Source organism: Lycorma delicatula, chromosome 5 (assembly GCF_047948215.1).
Source record: "Lycorma delicatula isolate Av1 chromosome 5, ASM4794821v1, whole genome shotgun sequence".
NCBI classification, from domain to species: Eukaryota; Metazoa; Arthropoda; class Insecta; order Hemiptera; family Fulgoridae; genus Lycorma; species Lycorma delicatula.
This window is the reverse complement of record NC_134459.1, coordinates 144,030,448-144,056,306: the sequence shown is the minus strand read 5'-3', so window position 1 is coordinate 144,056,306 and position 25,859 is coordinate 144,030,448. Positions and strand designations below refer to the sequence as shown.

At 28.7% G+C, this 25,859-nt stretch overlaps 1 protein-coding gene across 1 annotated transcript in view; it reads left to right on the top strand.

Annotated features, from left to right (window-relative positions):
• Positions 1–22,902, top strand: part of Nf1 (neurofibromin 1) — a 162,794-nt gene extending 139,892 nt beyond the window's left edge. The window contains exons 49-52 of the mRNA XM_075367248.1: positions 5,554–5,756; positions 8,097–8,283; positions 10,852–11,038; positions 19,898–22,902. Of these exons, the coding sequence (XP_075223363.1) occupies positions 5,554–5,756; positions 8,097–8,283; positions 10,852–11,038; positions 19,898–19,947 (627 nt within the window). The 3' untranslated portion in view covers positions 19,948–22,902. The remainder of the gene's footprint in view (positions 1–5,553; positions 5,757–8,096; positions 8,284–10,851; positions 11,039–19,897) is intronic.
• The last annotated feature ends 2,957 nt before the right edge of the window (positions 22,903–25,859 follow it).

Genomic DNA, 25,859 nt, shown 5'->3' with positions numbered 1-25,859 from the left:
CAGTTAACCACACATCTCAGGAATGATCGACCTGAGACTGTATAAGACTACACTCATACATATCATCCTCTGAAGTAATACCTGAATGGTAATTCACAGTGGCTAAATAGGAAAAAGAAAGAAGCTTGCTTATGAAGCTCATGGGTGATACCCTTCCTTTTTCTCATCTTTAAATGAAACTAATGAAGGAATAATTTATTCCTCTTATAGAAGATGAACATGAGAAAAAACACACACATAGCTTCCTTCAAAAGAGCAACTATTATCCTTCTTAAAGTTCATCTTTTTGTACATATAATATAATGAATTTATGATTAAAAAGAACAAGATATATATAGTAATGTAAGTAGTATGTAGATATGTAATGTGTTAACCTCTTTTTTATTTAAATTAAATAACATATATCTCTATACAATAGAATAAATATTACAATAATTATATTTTAAATACAATTTTAATTTACAATAATTATATTTTAAATACAGTCACAACTGTGTATAGTACGCCTCTAGTGAGATCTCTTTTGCGGGTTAAAATGTTTATCATCATCACAGTTTCTTTTGTTTCCAAACTAGACAGTATTTTCCATACAATAAACTGTCTTTTCTAAAATGTATCATTCCAGATGCCACCTGAGAAGGAGTAAATTGTTGTTGATGGTGAAAAAAATTGTAGGAGATGCTATTCTTAATTTCTGGAACAAAATGAATGTTAATTATAAAAAATTTAATAATATAATTTTTTTTTATATAAACTATCAAATATGGACCTCTTAATTGTGTATTGTAGGCCTTATGTGTATTTTAGAAAGCAGTTATTTTTTATATACATTAACAATAGTTATGGTAGGTAATAGCTATTTGAATTTTTGAAATCACAGAAGCCATTCTTGAGGTGTAAAAGTGTGGTTTAATTTTGAGGACACTGAGGAGGTATATAACAACTCTTTATCGTCTTCTAGTACTTGACCTATAGATTACTGAACCATTTGAATTTTGTGAATTAGACCACTCATTCATGAGATATAAAAGATAATTGGTTATGGTTCACATAAAGCATGGACAGTTTTATAGCTTTTTAAAATTTGGTCTATGGTTCTTATTCATGTAGAGGTACTATATAGTATATAACTTTTATAGTGTATTTTTTTTATAAATTTTGATGATTTTGAAAAGTACACCTCAAAAGTAAGGAGTCATCTAATAAAAAATAAACTTGTACAAGAAATTATATTTCTGATAAAATATATCTACTACTCTTTTTTTTACATAGTCACCAACTTTTTTCATAGCTTTTCAGGAGGATCAAACTTAAATCTGTCCAGTGCATAAAAATCTGCCATCTGGAATTTCAGCTTCTTCAGTAATGTTTTCAACTCCTCACTCTCTTTAAACCATGGCACTTCTTTATATAAATTAAGGCATGGAAGTCACTAAGTGTGGAATCTGGATAGTCAAGATTGGTGATAAAAAATTGATGAATCTTTTGAACATTGTGGGCAGCATGACAATGAGGCATATAATCATGAATGAGAACAATTACCATATTGGTATACATGGTCTTCATGTGTATCACTCTTTTTGAATTGCATGTCACTGTTCTGAAAAGTGATTCTCACTAATACTGCACTATAATTATTGTTTTTATAGCTCAAAATATATTTTTCCATAAATTTCCCTTTTTGTCAAAAAAAAGTGGCCTAAGTTGACATCCAGTGGTATTATTAAATGTCATTAGATATTAATTAACGTTAATGATAAGGCAAAATATCACACTTGTAGAATCTACTGTTACCATTCACTTTTTGCTAGTAATTAGCCTTCCTTTTGGCATTACTTGTAACTTTCCCAAGCTTAGACCATGAAGAATTTGCTGAAGCTACATACTTAATGTCTACCTTTTTTAAACAAAAATGACCAGAGTCCAAAAAAATGCTTATTACCACTCACACGTAGGTGCCTCAGACCATTTAACACCCTAGCCACCAATAACATGCTAATGACTCCACTGTATAACTAATTTTCTCTTAGTTCTTGGAGAACTAACCTTACTCTCTAAAACTTCAATCCATCTTCTTCTTAGAAGATTCCTCAGTCTTCTTTGTCGTTGATTCTCTCTATGAATCGTTTTTTTTCTTTGACCATTCTTCTGCTCCACCTTCCAACTAACTGACTCATTCTATTCAGCTTAATATCTGTCACTATTTTAGGTCTGCAATACAGCTTCCATAATTACATTGGAATCTATCCTCCATCTCATTCAAGATCATAAATTTTCTGTCAAATTTTCTTTTCCCATACAAACAGAGTATTTTCATCCTTTTTCATCAGAATCGAAGTTTTTACCCTACAAATACCACTGGTCTAATGATAATATTTTGGCCCTTTATCTTCCTTGACATAACCATCAATGAAAGAAACCTGTGTAAGCTGTACAACAGCGACTTCCTGCATTGACCTTTGTCATTTGGTTTCATAATAGTCTTTTTTACTAGGTGAAGGAAATAGTCCCTAATTTCAACCAGAGTACCAGGTAATATGGGAGCAGGGTTTTCTTCCCTAGTAAATATTAAACTAAAGGTTGCTAGTTTTTGTCCACCATGGATATTTTATTTTTCCTGGTATCCATATTCGGTGGGCATCCCCCCCCCCCCCCAGCGGGTTTGTTGAAAGAGGTATTTGTTGCTTTATTAAGCAAATGAAAGAATGCCACTGGCAGAAATGTTTTATTGAAACCATGAAAATTTTATTTCTGCAATGGAGAATCATTGCAATGCATTAAAACATGCATACTTTTAAAAAAGTATTTTACATTTAGGCTGTTCAAATATTTATAGTCACAATTAATGCTCTATGCAACAAACACTAAACTTTTTGTGTTGCTTCTAATATATATTTTATTAAGTTAACATGTCTTTTAACTCATGTGATATGATTTAATCATTTATTATATTTAAATTGTTCATTCTATGTTATCCAAAAAATATATAATGTTTTGAAATTATCATACTGTCTGTTCTTTTTACCCTTTAGATTAATTGTTATTTTTCTATGGATGTTCTGTGCTTTCTTTTAAACAGTTAATTATTAATAATATTGTAATTACTCACTTAAAATAAAAATTTTATATTATGAATCATAACACTTGACTGATGATAAATAAATAAACATAGAATTTTTACCGTTGATTTGTGCAATTCAGCTTTAATTGCACAGTTTGTTTGGTGCATACTTTAAAGGTGTCATATTTTGCTTTTTTGAGTAATCTAGAGTACTGTATTTAATGCACTTGTTATTAAAAATGAGATGCTTCTTTATTATACATTTTCTGTTCACTTTGTAGCACTCAGGTGGCATGTTTCACTAAGTTCATAGAAGCATGTTAAGTTATTGACATATAAAATTATTTGTTAATCTTGGTTTTTGTCACACATTTTATGACGTTTTTAAGGAGAAATGGCGTAACTATCATTTTTGTTATTATCATGTTTTCTTTTTATTAATATTATTAAGGTTTTAAGTTGTAAACTACTATTATAAATAATACTTCAAAAAGAAAACGCTGTTGTTTAGTAATCCACATTTTATTTTAATTTTAATTTATTTAGCTGTTAAAAGTGAATTGTATTTGTGAATGCCAAAATTCAAAAGACACTATTATAATTGTCTAAATTCTGTTCCCTCATAGTATGGATCAGTATAAGTTTTTTAAAAGATTTGAAGGATCTTCAAAAGATGGTAGATCTGTTCAGGAGATCTATACAAATAATGAATTTTTGGTATTTGTTAACGTTCTATCCGGAGTCCGAAGTCTGTGTTAATATTGCAAATCAAATGCTCACTGAATATCCATTGTATGTTTTCATCCTCTTTAGTATGCAGTATTTCATGTCACAAACCTGGAACATTGCAATACAATCTTAACATATAATCAAATTATAATTTGATTATAACATGATTATATAATTATCACCAAAATATACATCTTTTTTCTTTTTAGTTTCATTTCCTTGTGACAAAGAAATTATAAATAAAACTTAAAAAAGATCAAAATTTATTTTTGTTTGCAATTTATGAAATCAGACATCCTTGAAATTTCATAAAGTTTCCTGTGAAAATTGAATACTATTCTATGATATGCTTTAACATTTTTGCTGAAATACATTCTAAATGTGAAAATGAAAAAAAAACAACGTTTTATTGCAATTGTGTAGCAGGTATTTTTGCCCTAATATATATATATTTATTTAATGAATTCTGTCAAAAATTCCAAAGATTTATTTTTCATCAAGAAAAAAGTTTACTAACAAATATCAACTGAGGTCACTAAGATTTCAGTTGTGAAAGTTAAAATCTGTCGAATGACTAATTGAATTTTGCCATCTATTTGTTATACATTCATTCACTTTTAATGTTTAGTTAAAACAGGTTGTCTTTAATGTGTAATCATACACAAAAAGTAAAGCAAACAAATAGATTGAGATGATTGACACAAATAGATAGTCATTAAAGTAAACTACCTTGAATTTTAATGTTGTCTGGAATGCAAAAAATGATAGAAAAATAAAGAGCATCATTAACAGCAGACAAAAATAAAATGAATTGTGTACAGACATAACTTAATATCTTAAATGCAGTTTACCCAATTTTGATAAATAAAATGCCAAAGAAAAATTCAGTTTATCTCATAGGAACCATTTGGCTATCTATTACATTGTATGAGTTTTGTTACCAACTCAAAATGTATATATAAAGAATGAAAAAGAAGACAACACACAGTCTTTTAAGTTTTATTGCTTATTAAATAATGTAATTGTAATCTATAAATTTCTGCCTAAACCATTCCCAAATTAAAAAAAATACAGTATTTAATTTTAAAAAATGCAGTGATAAAGACTCATATTTAGACCGGTTCAGCAGTTCATGTTTTAACTGATGATCAGTGCATTCATACAGATATTCTAAAATTATATAATTTACATCATATCATGTGAATTATTCTATATTTAATTACTTTTTAATTAGATTTAAAAAATTGTTTTAATTATCTATAGTTTCAATTCTATATACGGCTGGAAGATTTAAAGAAACTAGTAGAGTAAACTAGAGTATAAAGAGTGAAATTCCTAACTTCAAATATTATTGCACTGTTACAATTAATTTCAGCAGTTTCAGTTTATTTGTCTGTGTTTTAAGAATAATAAATCCATTTTTATATACAATTTCAATTTAATATTAAGCTCACAACTTTTTTTTATATAGCTTTAAATATGAGGAGATAAATAATATAAAACATGTGATTTCACATTAATTTGTTGGAAATTAAATGTAATACTATTTTCTACTTTGCTATAAAAGAGCATTTTCAGTCTGTTTCTATAAAATATTGTGTAAAAGTTTATTTATGAAATAAGATTTAACTAAAAAAATGGTTTAGAATTTATCCATAAAATCATTAATCTTTACTCCTTAAACTAAGTGAAGAATGAAAAAGGTAAAGAAAATTAATTATTGTTCTCATTATAATTCTTTTTACTTATTTCTCTGTTTACAGAATAGAAACACTCGAGTTTCTGTCTCAAATGAAAATAATGTACTTCTTGATCCTGAAGTTTTGACTGATTTTTCAACTCAAGTTCTTGTAATGACAGTTCTAGCAACTCTTGTAAAATATACAACAGATGAAAATGAAACAAGGATATTGTATCAGTATTTAGCAGAAGCTTCTGTTGTGTTTCCTCGTGTTTTTCCTGTCATGTAAGTAGTGCACATTTTATAAGCTCAAAATTTTTAGGTATTTTAGATGTTGTTTATCTGTAATGTTGTTCATTTTACTTAGCTTATTATTATTTATTATTATGATTAGCAAAACAATAAATTTGATTGATTTCTTTTTAACATCATCATCATCATCTTTACCATCACTATTTTACACGTAAATAAAGTGTTTTTCTCAGAAGTATGTGTATTACCAGTAGTGCATCTACTTTGTTACATCAATTATATAAAAAAGTTGATACATTACTGGGTTTTTGTGTTTTTTCATTGCTAGAATAAATAGTTATAAAAAAAATTATTGTGCAGTTCTGTGCTAAAAGTCTGACTTTTGTTATTTTGTATAATTTTTCGCGCAAGAAATATACAAAACATAAATTAAATAAGAAAATTTAAGAGATAATGCAATTTTTAATATTTAAGAAAAAACTATATCTTTTAAATTAAAATATGTTGTCTGTTTGTAAGGAAACTATTATAACTGTAATTTGATAAAATATTAAAAATAATGAGTATCAAGTTTAAACTCTCTCACCATTTTGATTTGCTGCATAAGCATGTATGAAAAATACTCCAATACAAAGTCAACATAGCCTAATTTGAAGTTATGTCTATTGTCAACATTAAATTGAGCATAAATCACTAATCACTCAACTGATCTTCATCAAAGTTTTACCTGCACAACTAAAACATATCTAAATTTCAATGAAATTGATCTAGTAACAATGGCGTGATTGCATGTTATGTCCACCTGTTTACGTTTCCTTGGGGATGCCCCCAATGCATTGCCTTCTAAACTGTGTTTGCAAGTTCTGTCCAATTTTCTGCTGTACTGAGATTAATCTCTTCGATGATTTTGTCTTTGTTTGCCTTCAGGCATCTTGAATCTGGTCTGATGATTTTTTTCTATGTTTTTTCCCTATTTTGTGGTTTTGACCGAATCTTTACTTGTAGTAAGCAGTGGTCAGACTCAAAGACTCCTTTATGTGTTCTCACATTCAAAATTTCTCTAGTATTTTTGTTTGTTACAGCTACATGGTCAGTTTGGAATTCTGCCCATAAGTTGCTGGTTGCCTTCCATGTTATGAGTTTTCATATTGGCTTTGAAATTGGGTTGCCATAATTTTGAGTTTAAAGTTTCAATGAGGTGTTCCCATTTCTTGTTCATACAATTCTGTGCTGTGTGTGGGCCTGTGGTTTGTCTGTATTTTATTTTTTTGTCTACTTGTGCATTGAAGCCCCATGTAGGATTTTCATGTTTTCTGGTACTTTTTTGGTTACTTCTTCCTTGTCCTCCCAAAAGTCTTCAACCTCTCAAGGCTTCTTTCTGTTGTAATCGTTTGTGGGTGCATGTGTATTAATGACTGTGTATCCTTTATTTCCTGATTTTAAGGATAGTCTGGAGATGCATTCTGATATCGAGTTGAAATCTTTGATGTTATCAGAGACCGATCTGTGCACTACAAATCCCATGCCAAACATTTTTGGTATTCCCCTTCTGACCATAGGTTTTCCTTTGTATATCCTGCAGTTTCCTATGTTGAAGTGGTTTTCATCTGTGAAGTGCGTCTCTTGTATTGCGAGGATCTTAATGTCAAATTTGTCCAGTGTATGTGTGAGCTGTTTTCCCAGCTTTAAAAGAGTATTCATGTTGAGTGTGCCAATATAGTGTTGCATAGAGACTTGAGAAGCTCTAACTCTTCTTTTCATGATGTCCCTAGTCCCCCCAGAATGCGATGACCAGGAAAGTCCAGTACATTGACTGGTGACTGGATTAGTGGATTTCTCTTCCGTTGTTCCATCATGATTCTTTCAAGTTGAAAGTGGTTGGGGTAAACATAGAAACCATAATGTTTTGTTAAGAAAATTGACTGTTGAAATCAAGACACATGAGTAACAGCCACACCAACTAGGTAAACAGAGCCACTGGATGCCAGAACAGATACTGGTGGATTTATGTTGGTGTTAGTTTTGATCCACCCTGGGTATTTCATTTCTCCAGTGCCATCCATATCTGGGAGGCCTTTTCCTATCCATCGCCTGGAGGCGCCCATTGGGGAATCTAACAATCCCACACGCGGATAATCAAATATTACTTTAACAATTCATAAAAACTTCATCCGGTTGTTTCCCCTTGAAAAAGAAACAGCAGTAGTCTGTTCCTACAATAAAAATATATACATTATTATTAAATTATACTTAATATATTTGAAAATTGATGTACTTTTTTCAAAATTGTAATACAGCAGTATTATTTATTTTAATTGTAATACAGCAGAATATCTATTTTATTCATTTGTTATTTTTCCTTTTTAAATACAGTCACAGTTTGTTAGATGCTAAATTGCAGTCAGTACTGCAGGTTTGTCATGATCAAGTGATATTAAGTGGTGTGCAAAGTATTATTCAAAATATGATTGCATGTGAAGATTATAGTCAGCAGCAGCTTCATTACCTTCAGTCTTGTGGATTTGGTGGCCTTTGGAGATTCGCTGGCCCTTTTACAAAGGTAAAAATGGATTGAATAATATTGTTTTAAATTATTGTGGTAATCTAATACCTTTAATATTTTTGTGCTCCTTTGAACTTTTTATCCTTTCCTTTGATATTCATGATATTCCAATATTTAATCTTTTGATATGCTGATGTTTAATCTTTTTAACTAGGAACTTTAAATTCTTTAGTACTTAAAAATTCAGAAACTATTTTAAATCTTTGTATTACCTCTGGAAGTTTATTTATTAGCATGTATGTTTTTGTAGAAATATGACCAGTTCGGTTCATTATAAAGTTATAAGAAATTATCTGCAAACATATATTTTTACCTAAGACTCATCATCATTTACTGTTCTGCTAATTAAGCAGGTCTTCATAAATATATCTGAATAATACATTTTAAGATTAGTGATAGTAATACTTCAACTTGTATATTTTTCAGAAGCTAGAGAGATTATAGGTAGAGAGAATCATGAATATGCTACTGCATTTTTTTATTTATAATGATGGCATTTGTATAAAGAAAAAATATATTAGTTATAATATATTCAAGCATGAACTAATAAAAATATGTATTAAATGTAATTACAGATTACACTGGATGATTTTTGTAACATTAATGAAAACACTCTTTTTGTTTCATTTTATTAGTTATTAAAATATTTTTTTCAGAGGAATGTCCTACCACATCCCATTTCCAAGTACCTGTTAACCCCTGTTTTGAATTACCTAGAATTTGTTACATCTGGATTTACTGGCTATTCCCATCACATTCTACGAGCCTTTAAAGACTTATGCTTCTTTAAGTTTAGCTTGTATACAATCAAGTGATTCTGTCTTGTATACAATCATTTAATGATTTTGATATATATTATATAAAATAGCAAATTCTAGTCATCATTGTTGCAAAATCCAGCGCATAAGTTTTGTTAAATATGTGGAAACTTTACTTCACTCACAGACTAGATCTGTATCCCAGGGAAGTTAAGAAAAACTTCCTTTTTATATTTTAATTGCCAATTTGGAGATCAAGATAAACGTTAGGCTGCTCTTGTTTGTCGTGTGAGTTGTCACATAATCTGGGCAAGAAGAATTCTGTGCCATTTGCTGTTCCTGTGATCCTGTTCCTTCTGACCATGTAAGTGATTTTTACTTCTGCATTACTAAAACAGATTTTCAAAAAAGCAAAAGGGTGGAATTGAGTATCCAAATTTGCTTTCAGCACTAAGGCCCATTCATCACAGCTAAGAATTACTAGTTCTAATTCCACCATTAAACTTGGACAGTGTTATGTTTCTTAATGATTCTTATTTTTTATGATTCACAACTTCCTGAGACTATTAGTACTGACCCTACGTTTTTACCAACCACCAGTGAGCCTCATTTAATAACTCAAAACAAATTAAATGATTCAGTATATGACCTGGGTTTGTCAAAATCCAGGTCACATATCAACAGTAGAGCCTGTTAGATAAAAACACAAGTGTTTGACTTTACTGAAAACGAACTATAACATTTTCAAGATTTTATAAAATGGAAGGATCACTACATGTCCATTGTGGGGCTGATGGTTTAATGAATGGACTTAATATAGAACTTAATACACCCCTCCCACCTTCCGAGTATTTTCATCGATTTATCTAAATATAGCCTAAAAGAAGTCTTGCTTCATAATGGAAACTGAAAACCATCTATTCCTTTTGCCCATTCAGTGACAATGAAAGAAAACTATGATAGCTTGACCACCATACTAAATGAAGTTAAATATGAACAGTATCAGTGCAATATTTCTGGAGATTTAAAACTGATAGGTATATTGCTAGGGCTTCAAGCAGATTTTACCATGTATTTTTGCTTTTTATGCCTACGGAACAGTCAGGCAATGCAAGAACATTCCATTAAGAAAAACTGGCCTATAGAACTTCTTTTGAACCAGGTACTTCAAATACAAAGTATGGTCCCCTCGTTGATCCAAAAACATCCTTCTCCCACCTCTCCATATTAAGCTTGGGCTAATGAAAAATTTTGTCAAAGCTAAGGACAAAGAAGGTAATAGTTTCAAGTATTTAAAAGAACTATTTTCCCAGTTAAGTGATGCAAAACTCAAAGGCATTATCTTTATTGGACACTTTATTATTATCATTATCATCTATAGCATTATCTTTATTTTCCTAAATAAGGAAAATTTAGAGATTCCCTTTTTAAATAAACATTAAATGATAAAAATTGGCAGCTTGAAATGGTTTTGTAGGTGTAGCAAAGCAATTTTGTGGTAATAAGAAAGATGAGATTATAAAACTCTCATAGATTAACTCTTAAAAGCCTATGAATTACTTGCCCTCTCATTTGAATTTTTTCTCCTCTCATTTGGATTTTTTCCAGAAAATTTCAGTGCAGGAACTATTTTATTGGTGATAAAAAGACTAACTCGCTCGATTAAAGGACTATTCCTGGTTAAAATAACGATGTATGAAAATTTAAAATTAACACTTTCAATGAAAAGTTGCTCAGGTTTATTTTTATCAAATTATATAAAAAACTATCCATGTATACTACTTAATGTCTTTTTTTTTAATTACAGAGTAATTGTACTGCTGAGAGTGCCGAGTTATTTGTTAATTGTTTGGAAGCAATGGTTGAAACATGTTTACCAGTCGAGGAAGGTGAAAGTGAAATGCCACAGTACCCCTCAATGCTTAGTGTATCATCGAACATGAACCTATCTTCATCTCTTTCTAGTCTTACATTGGCTTCGCCTACTGATAAAGGTTAGAACTGTATTAATTCAAAGATTAGATAGAATAAAATGCTAAAAATAAAACAGTACACTATGTAACAGATTTTAACATTCATGCTAGGCAACATTTTCCTGCAAACAGTGTTCAGTTAAATATATGGATTAAAACTAATGAAATTATGACTTAAAAAGGTTTAAAAAATATTTGTTTTAAAACATCACAAATATTGCCAAAATCTCAATGTTAGATTAATTCTTTTGAGCATAGTAGTTTTGTGAATTCATACTCTTACTTATGTTTTAAAAACATAAAATATTAAGTAAATCTGAAACACTTCTTGTACATAGTGGAATGTACATCACCTCCGAACCTTTCTTCTTCTCATAAAATCCCCTCATAAAATCTAGAATACTTTTGGTTGTATTATTCTACTTTTAAGAGTTTTCATCAAATTATATAATTTTTCTATTTTTACTTATTGGCAAGTAATATATTTGATATAGATTTCCTTTTGTTAAATTTAATGATTTTTGGTGCTTGCTAGAGTTGTTTAAATCTTTATTTATAACACTTGTAGGAGGCACTTAAATCACTCATATTAAATGAAAATAATCATGTTCAAAGATATACAATGGCTTGGAAAACTTATATTTCAATCAACTAAATCCATTTCTCATTATAAAACTTGGTTAAATTTAAACTGCTTAGTATTAATTCGCAATGCATAGTTTATTTTCTTTACAATATATTTTTTTAATTTTCTTACAAAAAAAAAAGATACCATATTTTATCCAATAATTTTTTTGCTTACATTACTTTGATCACATGTTTTTTTTTTTAATTTCTAGATAACTAATTTGCATAACCCTTCCTTAAAAGCAAACCCTACAATTAAAATAATTACTTTTTAATAATATTAAAAAACTACCACAAATTATAATATTATTAAAAACTACTCATTTTCAAGAAAATGGTTCTTAAATTTTTTTTCAGAGCTAATTACACAGCTTCTCCTTAAGTGAAAATACCAGTGTCAGTTGACGATTACCAGTTTAAAGTGTTAATAAAAGTCCATTAGGACATATTAAACTAATATATCTGTTTACATAATAACAGAGTATCCACTTACCAACAATTGTGAGTATTGACTATCCAAGCGCTTTCGAATTATTCCTCCATCATCAGGGATTACTGATTAATTATAAATTTTATAGTTGTGCATATAAATTTTTATAAATGGTAATTAAAATTTAAAATTATTATGTTTATATGTTGATTGTCAATATTTAAAATAAATCAAGATTAAAAGAAAAACCTCTTTTCAGTAAGATGTTTACAACTGTTATCATAGTTAGATAAGAGTTGTAAACATCTTACTGACTACTTACTTTAAATTTTGACAATCAACTGCTATGAACATAATAATTTTAAATTTTATTTTCATTTTAATTCCCATTTATAAAAACTTATATGCACAACTATTTTTTTTTTTTTTTTTTTTGTCTTCAGTCATTTGACTGGTTTGATATGCAGCTCTCCAAGATTCCCTATCTAGTGCTAGTCGTTTCATTTCAGTATACCCCCTACATCCCTAACAATTTGTTTTACATATTCCAAACGTGGCCTGCCTACACAAATTTTCCCTTCTACCTGTCCTTCCAATATTAAAGCGACTATTCCAGGATGCCTTAGTATGTGGCCTATAAGTCTGTCTCTTCTTTTAACTATATTTTTCCAAATGCCTCTTTCTTCATCTATTTGCCGCAATACCTCTTCATTTGTCACTTTATCCACCCATCTGATTTTTAACATTCTCCTATAGCACCACATTTCAAAAGCTTCTAATCTTTTCTTCTCAGATACTCCGATTGTCCAAGTTTCACTTCCATATAAAGCGACACTCCAAACATACACTTTCAAAAATCTTTTCCTGACATTTAAATTAATTTTTGATGTAAACAAATTATATTTCTTACTGAAGGCTCGTTTAGCTTGTGCTATTCGGCATTTTATATCGCTCCTGCTTCGTCCATCTTTAGTAATTCTACCTCCCAAATAACAAAATTCTTCTACCTCCATAATCTTTTCTCCTACTATTTTCACATTCAGTGGTCCATCTTTGTTATTTCTACTACATTTCATTACTTTTGTTTTGTTCTTGTTTATTTTCATGCGATAGTTCTTGCGTAGGACTTCATCTATGCCGTTCATTGTTTCTTCTAAATCCTTTTTACTCTCGGCTAGAATTACTATATCATCAGCAAATCGTAGCATCTTTATCTTTTCATCTTGTACTGTTACTCCGAATCTAAATTGTTCTTTAACATAATTAACTGCTAGTTCCATGTAAAGATTAAAAGGTAACGGAGATAGGGAACATCCTTATCAGACTCCCTTTCTTATTACGGCTTCTTTCTTATGTTCTTCAATTGTTGCTGTTTGGTTCCTGTACATGTTAGCAATTGTTCTTCTATCTCTGTATTTGAACCCTAATTTTTTTTAAATGCTGAACATTTTATTTCAGTCTACGTTATCGAATGCCTTTTCTAGGTCTATAAACGCCAAGTATGTTGGTTTGTTTTTCTTTAATCTTCCTTCTACTATTAATCTGAGGCCTAAAATTGCTTCCCTTGTCCCTATACTTTTCCTGAAACCAAATTGGTCTTCTCCTAACACTTCCTCCACTCTCCTCTCAATTCTTCTGTATAGAATTCTAGTTAAGATTTTTGATGCATGACTATTTAAACTAATTGTTCTGTATTCTTCACATTTATCTGCCCCTGCTTTCTTTGGTATCATTACTATAACACTTTTTTTGAAGTCTGACGGAAATTCCCCTTTTTCATAAATATTACACACCAGTTTGTGTAATCTATCAATCACTTCCTCACCTGTACTGCGCAGTAATTCTACAGGTATTCCGTCTATTCCAGGAGCCTTTCTGCCATTTAAATCTTTTAATGCTCTCTTAAATTCAGATCTCAGTATTGTTTCTCCCATTTCATCCTCCTCAACTTCCTCTTCTTCCTCTATAACACCATTTTCTAATTCATTTCACAACTATTCATTTGCACAACTATAAAATTCATAATTAATCAACAATCCCTGATGATGGAGGAATAATCCAAAGCGCTTGGATAGTCAATACTCACAATTGTGGGTAAGTGGATAATCTATTTTTATATAAATTGTATAATACCAACAGTGCCAGATGTTAAGAAAATTGAACCTAATATATCTGTGTTTTGTTTGTTTAATATATGGCTTGTGTAAATGTCTGTGTGTATTTATAAATTTCTTACTGTTTGTGATTAAATCTTGGATTTTATGTACTAAATGAAAAATTTCCATATTTACATTTTAATATCTTTTTATGTGTTTCCTGTTTCTGTGAGGTACAGAATCATTTTTTGTTTTGTATGATCCCAGTCAAATGATCAAAGTCTGTCCAATTTGTATAGTGAAATGACTATAGTTTAATTTGCATACTCCAGGATGCTACTATGTTTGTCAGTGTGTAATTTATATTTTGTTTATAGTTTTCACAGTAACATGGTAACCTTTCCTGAAAATGTTGGCATTATATACAAGGGCAAGTCAAAAATTATCTACACTTTCATTCCACAATTTATGTACACAAAGGTAGGTGTTCAACATGAACATCATTTTTCTATTTAGTCACCTCCCTTGTCAATCCACTTTTTCCAGCGGTCCACAAGCTTGTGTATTACTTGCAAGAAAAACGTTCTTGGTTGTGAAGCCAATTTTACATTGCTTCCTGCATGTTTAAGTTTGTGGAAAATCGACAACCTCACAAAGCATCCTTGAGCAGCCAAACAGATAAAAGTTTGAGGAAACTTGAACTGGGTTTGCAGGAGGGTATTCCAGTACCTCAAAATTCAACTTATTGAAGGTTTGAGCAGTATGGCGAGCATGTGTGGGCTGGCATTTTTTATCTATTGTAAGCTATCTTTGTACCTACCACACACATACTTATAGAAGCCGAACTCATCATGGATGATTTGATGGGCAGAATCGTGACAGACAGTCAAAAAAGACACTACTTCATCGATCGTAACTTGCTTGTTCACAAGAACCATCTCTCAATCATGTTTTCTGTGGTGGAGGTTGTTGGTGTTCTGCTCTGTCTTCGTGCGTCACACTTATCTGCATCTTTTAAACTTCTCGAACTGAAATAAAACACTTAACTTACTTGAACTTACTTAAACTTAAGTTTACTTGATAAAAGTCTATGATGAATTTCAGCCCCTTTCATACCCTCCAACCAAAGAAATAGATCACTGTCATTCCTCCTTGCTACAAATTGTCAGTGGAGTAGAATGTTTACACTATTCATTAGCCAAAAGGCAAATGTCGTGATCGGGATCAAATTTCACACACATGACCGCAGTCATACAAACTCTTCTAAGCAAGCATGCACAGAAGGCAGTATGACAACCTTGAAGGTTTGTTATGAAAAAAGTAGATAACTTTTGACTCGCCCTCCCTCATATATTATGTTTATGTCGATGAGTGTGCTTTATTTTGTTCTGTATTTTATTTAGCAGTTTATCTACAAGTATGGTTGGTTAGCCATTAATCTGTATCAGATTTTTTATTCTGTAGTACAAGTTAATTTTAATACATTTTACAACACAGTAAGATATCTGGCAGAGATTAAGGCAATCTATCAACATATCCATTGATTTGCTACATAAAATAAAGAAGAAAATCAGAAATACCACTAGTGGTAGAAAATACATGTTGCAATAATTATACCTCCATTTTCAGGAAGAAAGGAAATAACTGTTAAAGCCTTTAACAGTACCAAAAATCCTCCTATAGGACTTTTAGTTATGTTAGACTGTGTGTACAGTTTACTATTTTTAAAAATATTAACAAATACTTGAACAAAATCATACAATAAACTAACAAAACACCACACACACTGTTGAACAGAGCAACACAAGAGTTGCAAATTATTCTGCAACAATCGCATCTATTTCTATATATGAGATATGTTCAAAAAGTAAGGTTTCAACATTTTAGAACAATCAAAAGTGCATATTTATTAATGAAACTTATATGATCACGTAAACCATCATTTAATGTGTATCCACCATTCAGTTCAAGCATTTGGTCAGCCAGAGTATCAACTTTCTTATTCCTGTCACACATTCCTGCTCTCATCTCCTTTAACCATCTCACCCAGCATTCTTCACCTCTTCGTCAGTATATATAGCTTTTCATATTTAGCAATAGCGAGATATCAGATAAGGACTTACACCTCACACTTGATGGAATAAGTAATTGCCAGATTCATTTTAAGACACAATTCTGATGTAAGCAGTCAAGCTAATGACCCCCACCCAGACTTGTTCTCTGTATTTGAACTTCCTTTTCACGCAGGTGTGCCAACTTTGAAACAAGAAATTTCTCTCAAAGCTATAGATATATTGTAACCATGCTTTCTAACATACGTCATAATACAAACTTTGGACAAACATAATGAACACAAAGGTAAACAATGTGTAAATATTACACAAAATACCTAAAAACCAAGATCTCATCAACTTTAAAACATATTACATTTATCAAAAACAATCTAATACAGCATTATATATATTATTTGATTACATATTAAAAGGGTTTCCTAACATTTTATTTGATTACATATATTTAAAAGGGCTTCCTAACCATCTAAAGTAACTTTTCCTATGTATATCTGAATTACATTTCTTGTAGGACATTGGGATAGGAATCTGGAAATTCTTTAGAATAGTTGAAAATTATAAAAATAGTTTATTAGGGGAAATTTGTGTAAAGCAAGGAAATTACCATTTTCTCTTACAAGAAATCCAATAATGGAAATGATTTAGAAGTGCAGGATGATGAGAAACAGCAAGCAAAACAACTCCCCTAAATTGCATTTTATAGAAGAATGCTACTGATTAACATTCAAGAATTGTATAAATGCAACAAATGTTAATTCTTTTGCGCATCTTCATAGGGATAACTGGAAACATTTGATAAAAAATTAGAAAATACATAAATAATCAGGTTTTAGAAAGGGTCTTGAACTAAAGATCCAATTTCTGACTTATGTGACATCATTTACCAATATTTAAACAAAAGTAAATCTATAGCTGCTAGATTTTTTGATCTGGTTAAAGCCTTCAGTTCTGTAGACCATAAAATTTTAAGTGAAAAGCTTGAAAAAATTGGTATCAAGGGATTACCTCTTCAGTTACTTCAAGATTTCTACTACATAGAAGATAAGAGACAGTATATTAAAATTAATGGAATAAAAAGTAACCTACAAAATTTGAATACTGGTGTTCTTCAGGAATCATTCTTGGCATGTTATTATCTGTATTAATGTTAATATATATTTGAACTACAAAATCCTGATTGTAAAATTTTATCATGCTGATGACACAGTTACAATATGTTATAGAAATTCTTGGTTTGAAGTTTATAATAAAGTGGAAAAACAACTTGCTACATTAAAAAAATATGGTTAGCTCAAATTGTAAGTAAGACTGACTGTTTAATTTTTGGTAATCATTATGACTGTATTTCTAATAATTTTAATGTTATCGGCAATGAATTTGTTCAAAGAAAATCTTACACAAAGTATTTAGGTATTATCTTAATCATTGATCAACATTTCAAATCATGAAATTTCAAGCAAAATATACAGTTATCATATTACTTAGACTGAGCAAAATTCTTATTGTTTTTCCTAGGAATGTTAGAAAACAAAATTCAAATCTATTATGTATGAAATTTATTAGTCGTGTTAGCTATAGTATAATTACATGGGGATCTGCTAATAAAAATCAAATAAAACAAAAACTATGCATAACAAAATAGTAATACTTTTAAAAACATCAATTAGAAATTTCAAATTACCATTTAATTTATTTGAGAAATATGTATTAAAATATTTGAGTCTTCACATTACAGTGAAATAGCAGTAAATTATATACTCTTCATTTCTCTTAACACGAAATATAAATCCATTCAATTATAGATAATATATAAAGAAATTGGCAGAAGGAATCATAAATACTGTTGTGTATTATTTTAATAAACTACCTCTTGAAACAAAATTACCTCTAGAATCTCTAATATCAAAATTATAAAAAAAAAAGTATTGAAAAGGCTATAAGACAAATGAATGTGAATTAGTTTATTTTACACCGATAAATATACTCTCCTGAAGAAGAAATAAAGTTAGCTTCAAACAAAGATTCTGTAAGAAAGATTTACACATAATTTAAAAAGACATAATTGATACTATGAATATTTAAAATATTATATTATGTTTCATCGTTCTGACCAACGAATAATTACAGTTTTATTCATTAAATGTAATCCAAGCTGCATATTTATAATATTTTTGTAAGGAAAATTAACATTCATATTTCAGAACCTTTGTTGGATGCTGATGCTGGTAGTACAACGATGTCTGTTGGACGATCATCATTTAGTAAATCAAGGCCTGCCAATAAGAAAGTCAATGGTGAATGAGACTCACTTCGCCTGCTTCAGGCAGGCAATGGTTCGACATTCAGTTTGAATTGGCTGTGAATATTACCTCTACTTTTAAAAATAAATAAGACTTTGTACCAGTGTTTGTAGCAATTAGACCTCAGGCCACACCACTTATACAAGCATATTTATAATTGTCTTATTTATTTATACATTTGTCCTTTTTAATCTCAGATTTATACTTTCTTATGTTTTTTCCATTACATTTTAGATTAACTCCTTAATGGTGTTTTTATTTTTTTACTTGATAACTCAAGAGTAAGTTTTTTTTTCATTAGACTAAAATAATAAATTGTAGGCACTGTAATGTAATTACTGATAACTGTTTTATTTTTACAAAAAAAAAAACATAAGTGCAAACTTAAAATACTCTGTTGCCAAACCATTAACTATTATCATCAATCTACAGAAAAGTTAATTGGTTCATGTTCAGTAAGCCTAAAACAAAAATATTTTAGAAAGTTCTGTTTCAGATTTACACATTTTATTTTACATCACGTCAGTTTTCATTTATTTACACTGAATGTTTAGAAACGAGTAACAGTTTTTATATACTCTCAATCGTATACTTATCTGCTACTAATCTAGTTAAAAACATAATGATGGTTACCTCACTTTTTATCAGTTTTGAAACTTGTACTTCTCATAAAAATCCTCAGTTTTGTGAAGTCAAAGCAAGAATCCAGACTGGATTTCGTTGTAAAATAAAGATAATGGGGAAACAAAGGCCTCTTTTATGGTACTGAATTACTACCACGATCCTTTTAACACTTATTGTGTTTCTTCACTATAAAACCATAAAAAAGAAAGTTATCTTTTCAGTCTCAGAACACCATAACTTCTTAAACCAATAGCATCTACTTAAACTTTGTGTGACAGTTAATAGTGATGTAATTGTCAATTATTGCAAGTTTTCTGTATAGCATAATTAAAAAATTCCAGTTTCATCACCTGTCATAATGCATATGAAAAAATCATCATTCCTTTCATGTTGGGCCAAATACAAATAAAAAAAGTCCAAATACAACAAAAAAAGGCACCCAATCTAAATTCAGTTATAAAGAAAAGATGGAACTTACCTCAAACAAATTTTTACCTGTCCAAGATGAATAGTAATAGTTTCATGAATTTTGGTGTAAAAAAATGTGTGAAAAATTTTCATTTTATTATCACTGACTCCCATTTTTGTATAACACTGATCCTGTGTAATAAATTGATCATTCATAATGACAGTTTACCTGATGTCCAGTTCTTCCATCTTCACTGATATTTTCCCTCCAAAATTAAGTTTAGATCAAGAAATTAATTTATTTCTTATTTTTTTATTTTCAGTTTTTCCCCATCATGGTACTGCTGAATCATTCATAACATCAACTCTGTGAACTTTTTTAATGTATTGATGAATCTTTAATGATCACTTATTTTTTGCATTAAGAAAATAAATTATAGATCTCAATTCTTACACTGCAGGATTTTCAATTTGCATTTAATTTTCAAAGCACAAAAACAGCACAAGCGTTTCTAGTGTATTAAAGCTAACATATAACAAAGACATTACTGAAACTGGCTGACCTTAATAGGCCAGAATAATGTATCAATAGTACAATACAATAATGTGATATAGAAATGCACAAACGGGTACTAACTAATTTCTGTATGACTTGTGTTACTGCTTTAAGTAATTTATTAATTCATTTTAATTTTTTCAAGAAGCTTTACTTATTAATTTGTCTTCAAAGATTTAAGTAGGTTTAATTTTAAAACCGTTGTAAATATTGTAAACAAGTTAATACTGAAGGAAAAGTACTTATTTCCTGAGGTTTAGCTTATGTATAGTTAGTTATGTCTGTCTACATTATAAGGAGCTCTAAATATTACTAAAAAAATAAAATACAGAAGAGTTTTTAATTTAGAAATTGTTCAAACTTATTTTCTTAAAAATTAAGATTTTCATTGATGTTGTGGCATGAGTTTAATAACATGAATATAGGATAAAACCGTGCTGTGTAAAATATTAAATATGAACCTCGGTCTAATTAGCCTTTTTAATTTAAAATACTTTATTTTGTGCAGACTAAATCAGATCTCTTGTACATTTTGGTGTAATATATTCTGTTTATTGTGTTATGTTGTTTAAGAAATTTTTCAAATCATTGCATAAATATTGCCTAAAATGCCTCTGAATATTTTTAGCAATTGTGAAATCCCCAATTTCAACAATTCATTTGTTTAATGTTAAATTTAATAATGCTCCATTTTATATTAGTATTATATAAAAAATATTGACATTAAGAAGTTACATACTTTTAGTATGGGATTGGTGCAATGAAAAAGGTAAAATAAAGGCCAGTCCTACCATAGGATATAGTTCTGTGTATTTCAGTGCTCACTTATTTGAGTTTAAGTAATAGAGGACTTAAACTAAGAATTTATTCCATTATAAATATCTGTATTTAAGCTTAACTTTTATGCTGTGTTATAGGCCTGAAATAAAACTTAATCTTGGAGTATATATTTTTTATCTTTAACCATTAAGGAGTAAATGTTAAATGTTTCTATATTGTAATGAAATAAGTGAATTTTATTGCTGAAACATTTTTTTTTAAAAATGATTTGTTTTTTCTCTATTAAATAAAATTATTTTTTTTTTTTTTTTGTATTTTCTTTATGTTGGATCTTGTGCTTATTTTATTTGGTAATGTAAATGTTTATCTAACATTTCAACTTTTATCCCAAATTGTTATTACATCTAATGTACATCCGATACTGAATTAATGAAAATAATCAGATATTTGCCTGTTTTAAAGCATAATATTAACCTTATATTATTCATTTATAGAAAGAATAGATCTCAATTATTTCTTTAACATATGTTGAGTGCTGATTTTAAATTAACAGTAGATTTCATAATATAAAGATACACCCTATAAATGATGTTAATTAATAACATTTATTATATTACTATTACAGAGACATAAATTAGTGTGTTAATAATATTTCTTGAAATCAGATATAATGAAGCAGTCATTATTTGATGGAGTTCATAAAAGTCTGCTGTTCTGAATATCAGGGTAGTCAATACTTTCGATTATAAGGTGACTATAGTTTCTGTTTAATTATTTTTTTCAAAATTCTTGTCAAAAACAAATTAAATCTATAGGATAACATAAAAGTTTAAATTATTAGAGCTTTTATAAAAAATGTATTTTTATTCTACATAATGGTAAGATAATTTGATACATTTGTTGATAAAAATATTTATTGCAGTTCTTTTAAATGTATCAGTTTAATTTGGGGGGAGACAAAAGAGAATAGACATTCATACTCATGTTTCATTAATGATGTGCTGCTATGTGTCTTAACTGCACGCAAGCAATTTATTTATTATTCCTCTTGTGAAAAATGAAGATTAATTTATTTATATATTTATAGTACAAAATAATCATTTCCAAGTTATTTTATAAGTTAGTATGAATAAATATAATTAATTTAAGTTAGCTTAATCCCTTATCTCTATAAAATTTTAACCTGTTACTAATTCTATAATGACTTCTTTTTTTAATATTTGAGTCGATTGGTTAAATTATTTATATGTCGTCGCTTGTTGTTTGAGAGTCAGAATAATTTAAAACATAAGCATATAATGTTTTTAAATATGGGAGAGAAACAGAATTTTTATAAAGATAGTACTTATTATTTATCAAAATTTTAATGAACTCTGTCATTAATTTAAATAACCAAAATTAATAGTAAAACATCTAGAGCAACCAGCAAAACTCATTGGAACATTCTAAGGTGTGTAAAAAAAACTTTTTAGTCTGATTTTTTTAAAAAAATTACTTTTTTAATTATCATTAGTAGTTTCTGAGATACGACTTTTTTAAATTGCTGCAACCTTTTTTGATGACTGTATTATACACCAATTACTAATTTTGTTGTTTAGAATGGTAGTAGGATCTTGTTATAATCATCAGATTCTGGGAATTAGAAGATTTAAAACAGTTTGGAACATGATATTATAGGTAGCACTTTATCAAAGGAGGTAAAATTGATTGATCTTAGGTGACCTGTATAAAGAAAATTAAATATTAATCTTTGTAGTGATAATGTAATTATTTTTTCTTATATACAATAATAATATTGTTTAATGTTGTTATATGAACACCATTTTTAAAATATTTATATTGAAAAGCTGGAAGCTTGCGTTAATTTTTTTTTAAACAAATGTATACCTTGAAATGTTATATATTTCATTCCGTCCAAGTTAGTATGAGAAATACCCAGAAATTAAATTACTGTTTTTATTGTTCTTGTTATTTGTTTACATTTTGCTTCATGTTGGCCTACATGTTTATTAATGTTTCACTGTTAAATATGTTGTTAATTTTTATATGTATTTTTATTAACTTTGTTATATATAAGAGAATTTATGACTGTCATTAGCTTATATTAGACACTATTTTAATATCACCATTACATTAACATGTTTCATTTTTTTATAATATTTTTCTCTTTGTATAAGAAACTATAAAAATCTGTTAAAGTATTTGTTATTAATGTTTAAGTTTTACTATTTAATTTATTGTAATACCAAAGAAGATTAAAAAAAGGAAAATCAGCATTACTTTTTCTTCTTTTAATTGTAACTATAAAATAATTTGATAATATACTCCTTACAACAGGTATAAGCCCAACAAACACAAATACAGTATCAGTGTAAAGCTGTATATATTATTGACACAATGAGATTCATTCCTGAAATTCATTGGAAAAAAGCAAAAATAGGTATAGTAAGGATATTAACAGAACCTACAGTCTGTCGCCAACAATGTATTTAATCTGTTTTCTTGAGACGTTTGTGTAATATAAAATTATAATAGAATTCAGTCAATAATAATAATAAAACATTCTTCTTTTCTAAGAAAAAAACACAGACTTGAAGAAAAAGTGCAAAAAACCAAATGCTTCACTAACTTATTGATATTTTTCTGACTTTTTATGTCAAAAATATCCCAACTTACTTAAAAATAGAACATAATGAACACATTTTTTCAACCAATAATAACTCTTTATATCTCATTGTTAAGCAGTATTTAATTATAAAATATTATATCTTCATCAGTTTTAACATTAATGACCAATCGTTTCCAGGAGTTCAAACCAAACACCTTGTAGTCTTACAAAATTAATATTAAAGAATTGCAGATAAAAAAACATTAAATAATTTGCTTGGGACAGATAAGCTAAAGCAACAAATTAATTTACTTTGCGTAATATAAAACAGTATTACACACTGCTTCAACTCTGTAGGAGAACAGCTATTCAATATGGTCATAATTATAAATAAACATGGGTCCAGAGGCCTATACAGTCTGTAACATAAACATTAATTTATATTGATACACAATTTTTTTTTCCTTTTAATCCAGTAAACAGTGGCCAATCATACAGAATATTATATTATATTATATCCATATTATACAGAATGACTTATGCAAGTTACCGATATTAGTGTCAAGTGTGCAGAATTGTACAGTTTCATTGAATACATATCAATAAAGTTTCTTTAAAATAAGCTTTAATTAATTTTAAAATATATAAAATGGCTCCTTTCTTTGCCAGAATTATTATTAAGTTATTATTTTCATGCAGTTTGTAGAAAATAGTTTCATGTTAAATGACAAACTAAAATTAAAATAATTAATAATTATAAATAGTTAATCTTTTTTTTAATAAAAGAGTGTAAATTAGCAGTGTATAGAATCAATTGACAGTTAACATAAAAAATATATATTATTTATAACGAACTTGCATGCTTATGATGTTTACTTAGTAAACTTACTTTCACTTGAAAGAACACATACATCACTCATTTTCACTTGATGAAAATAAGTGATGTTTACGTAATTAAACATCACTCATCTTTTATTTAATTAAGAAAAAATATAACCATTTATAAGTTGTGCTTGTACATTACACTCTGCAGGAAATTTTTTATTATTAATCTTCTCCGATTACGGATTGCAGATGTGGTAGTTAAGACAGTTATTTCATATATAAAAGTGATTTTTTTCTGTAATTAGTTATAAAGACTGTAACTGATCATTCTATTACCCTGAAAACAGATTAAAGTAATTGTTTGTCGATAGTTGTTGTAAGCTCATTATTTCCAGTATAAATAATTAAGATAATCAGCACTCAGCATGTTTCTTGTGAAACTTTGTTTATTAAGTATTATCTCTGTAAAGGTTTGAAGGGACCAACTTATTGTGTCATTAAAATTTATTTATATTTCAGATTAGCTTAAAAAGTGTTTATCACATGAATGACAACCCTTTTTTACATTGCAAAATGAAGACATGCTTAACTTCATTCATTATATTTTTATTAAAATTTTTAATTATATTTGTATTTTTTATTAAATTATGAAATAAAATTAAGCTAATATAAATTAGTTTTACTTCTTTAGCCAATCGTCCAATCATCATGTAGATGAATATATTTGTATGTCTTAAACCCTTGGTTAAAGATTAATATAGTAATTTGAATTATTTTATTGACAGTTTACCATAAGATTGAGACTGATTGATTTAAGTTTTGATTTACAAGAAGTCTGAAAGTGTGATCTATTCTTACTTATTTTTAGTCTTTATGAAGTTCACAGTTCAACAGTGGAATTTTTTGTTTATTTTATTTTAAATTTTCATGAGGTTTTTATCCACTTATATCATACCTTTGATCAGCTATGTATCTATCAAAATTAATGAGAGTTTTAAAAATTCTTCAGAATTTAGTCATCCTGGAAAGCTAGAAACCGAAATACAGCTTCAAAACAAACGGAAACCAAAAATGACAAACTTATCAATATATCTCAAAACATCCACTATCAGAAAACTGCTTTTAGAACCATGGTTTGCAAATTATGTAACACTCACAGAACATAATATAGAAGACTTGAACATATAACATAATTTTGCTTTTACACATTTTTATCACCATGTAATTCATTGGCAATACAGAATAAAAAATAGACTGACCACACTCGCCAAGTAAATGGAATCTCCCAAGATATAAAGTGAACTGTTGTAACTACACTATACAGATTTACAAGGGGCAAACAAAATTATGTAGAAATCTGTAGTTATCTATACACCTGTCATGCACTAGTACTACAACACATATCATTGACTTATCTTACAGCAATTGTAAATTGTTCCCATGAACTCTGACATATCTGTAAACATTTCTTCTTGATGACCCAAAGTTGTTAATGTGGAATGTTCTTTCCAAGATC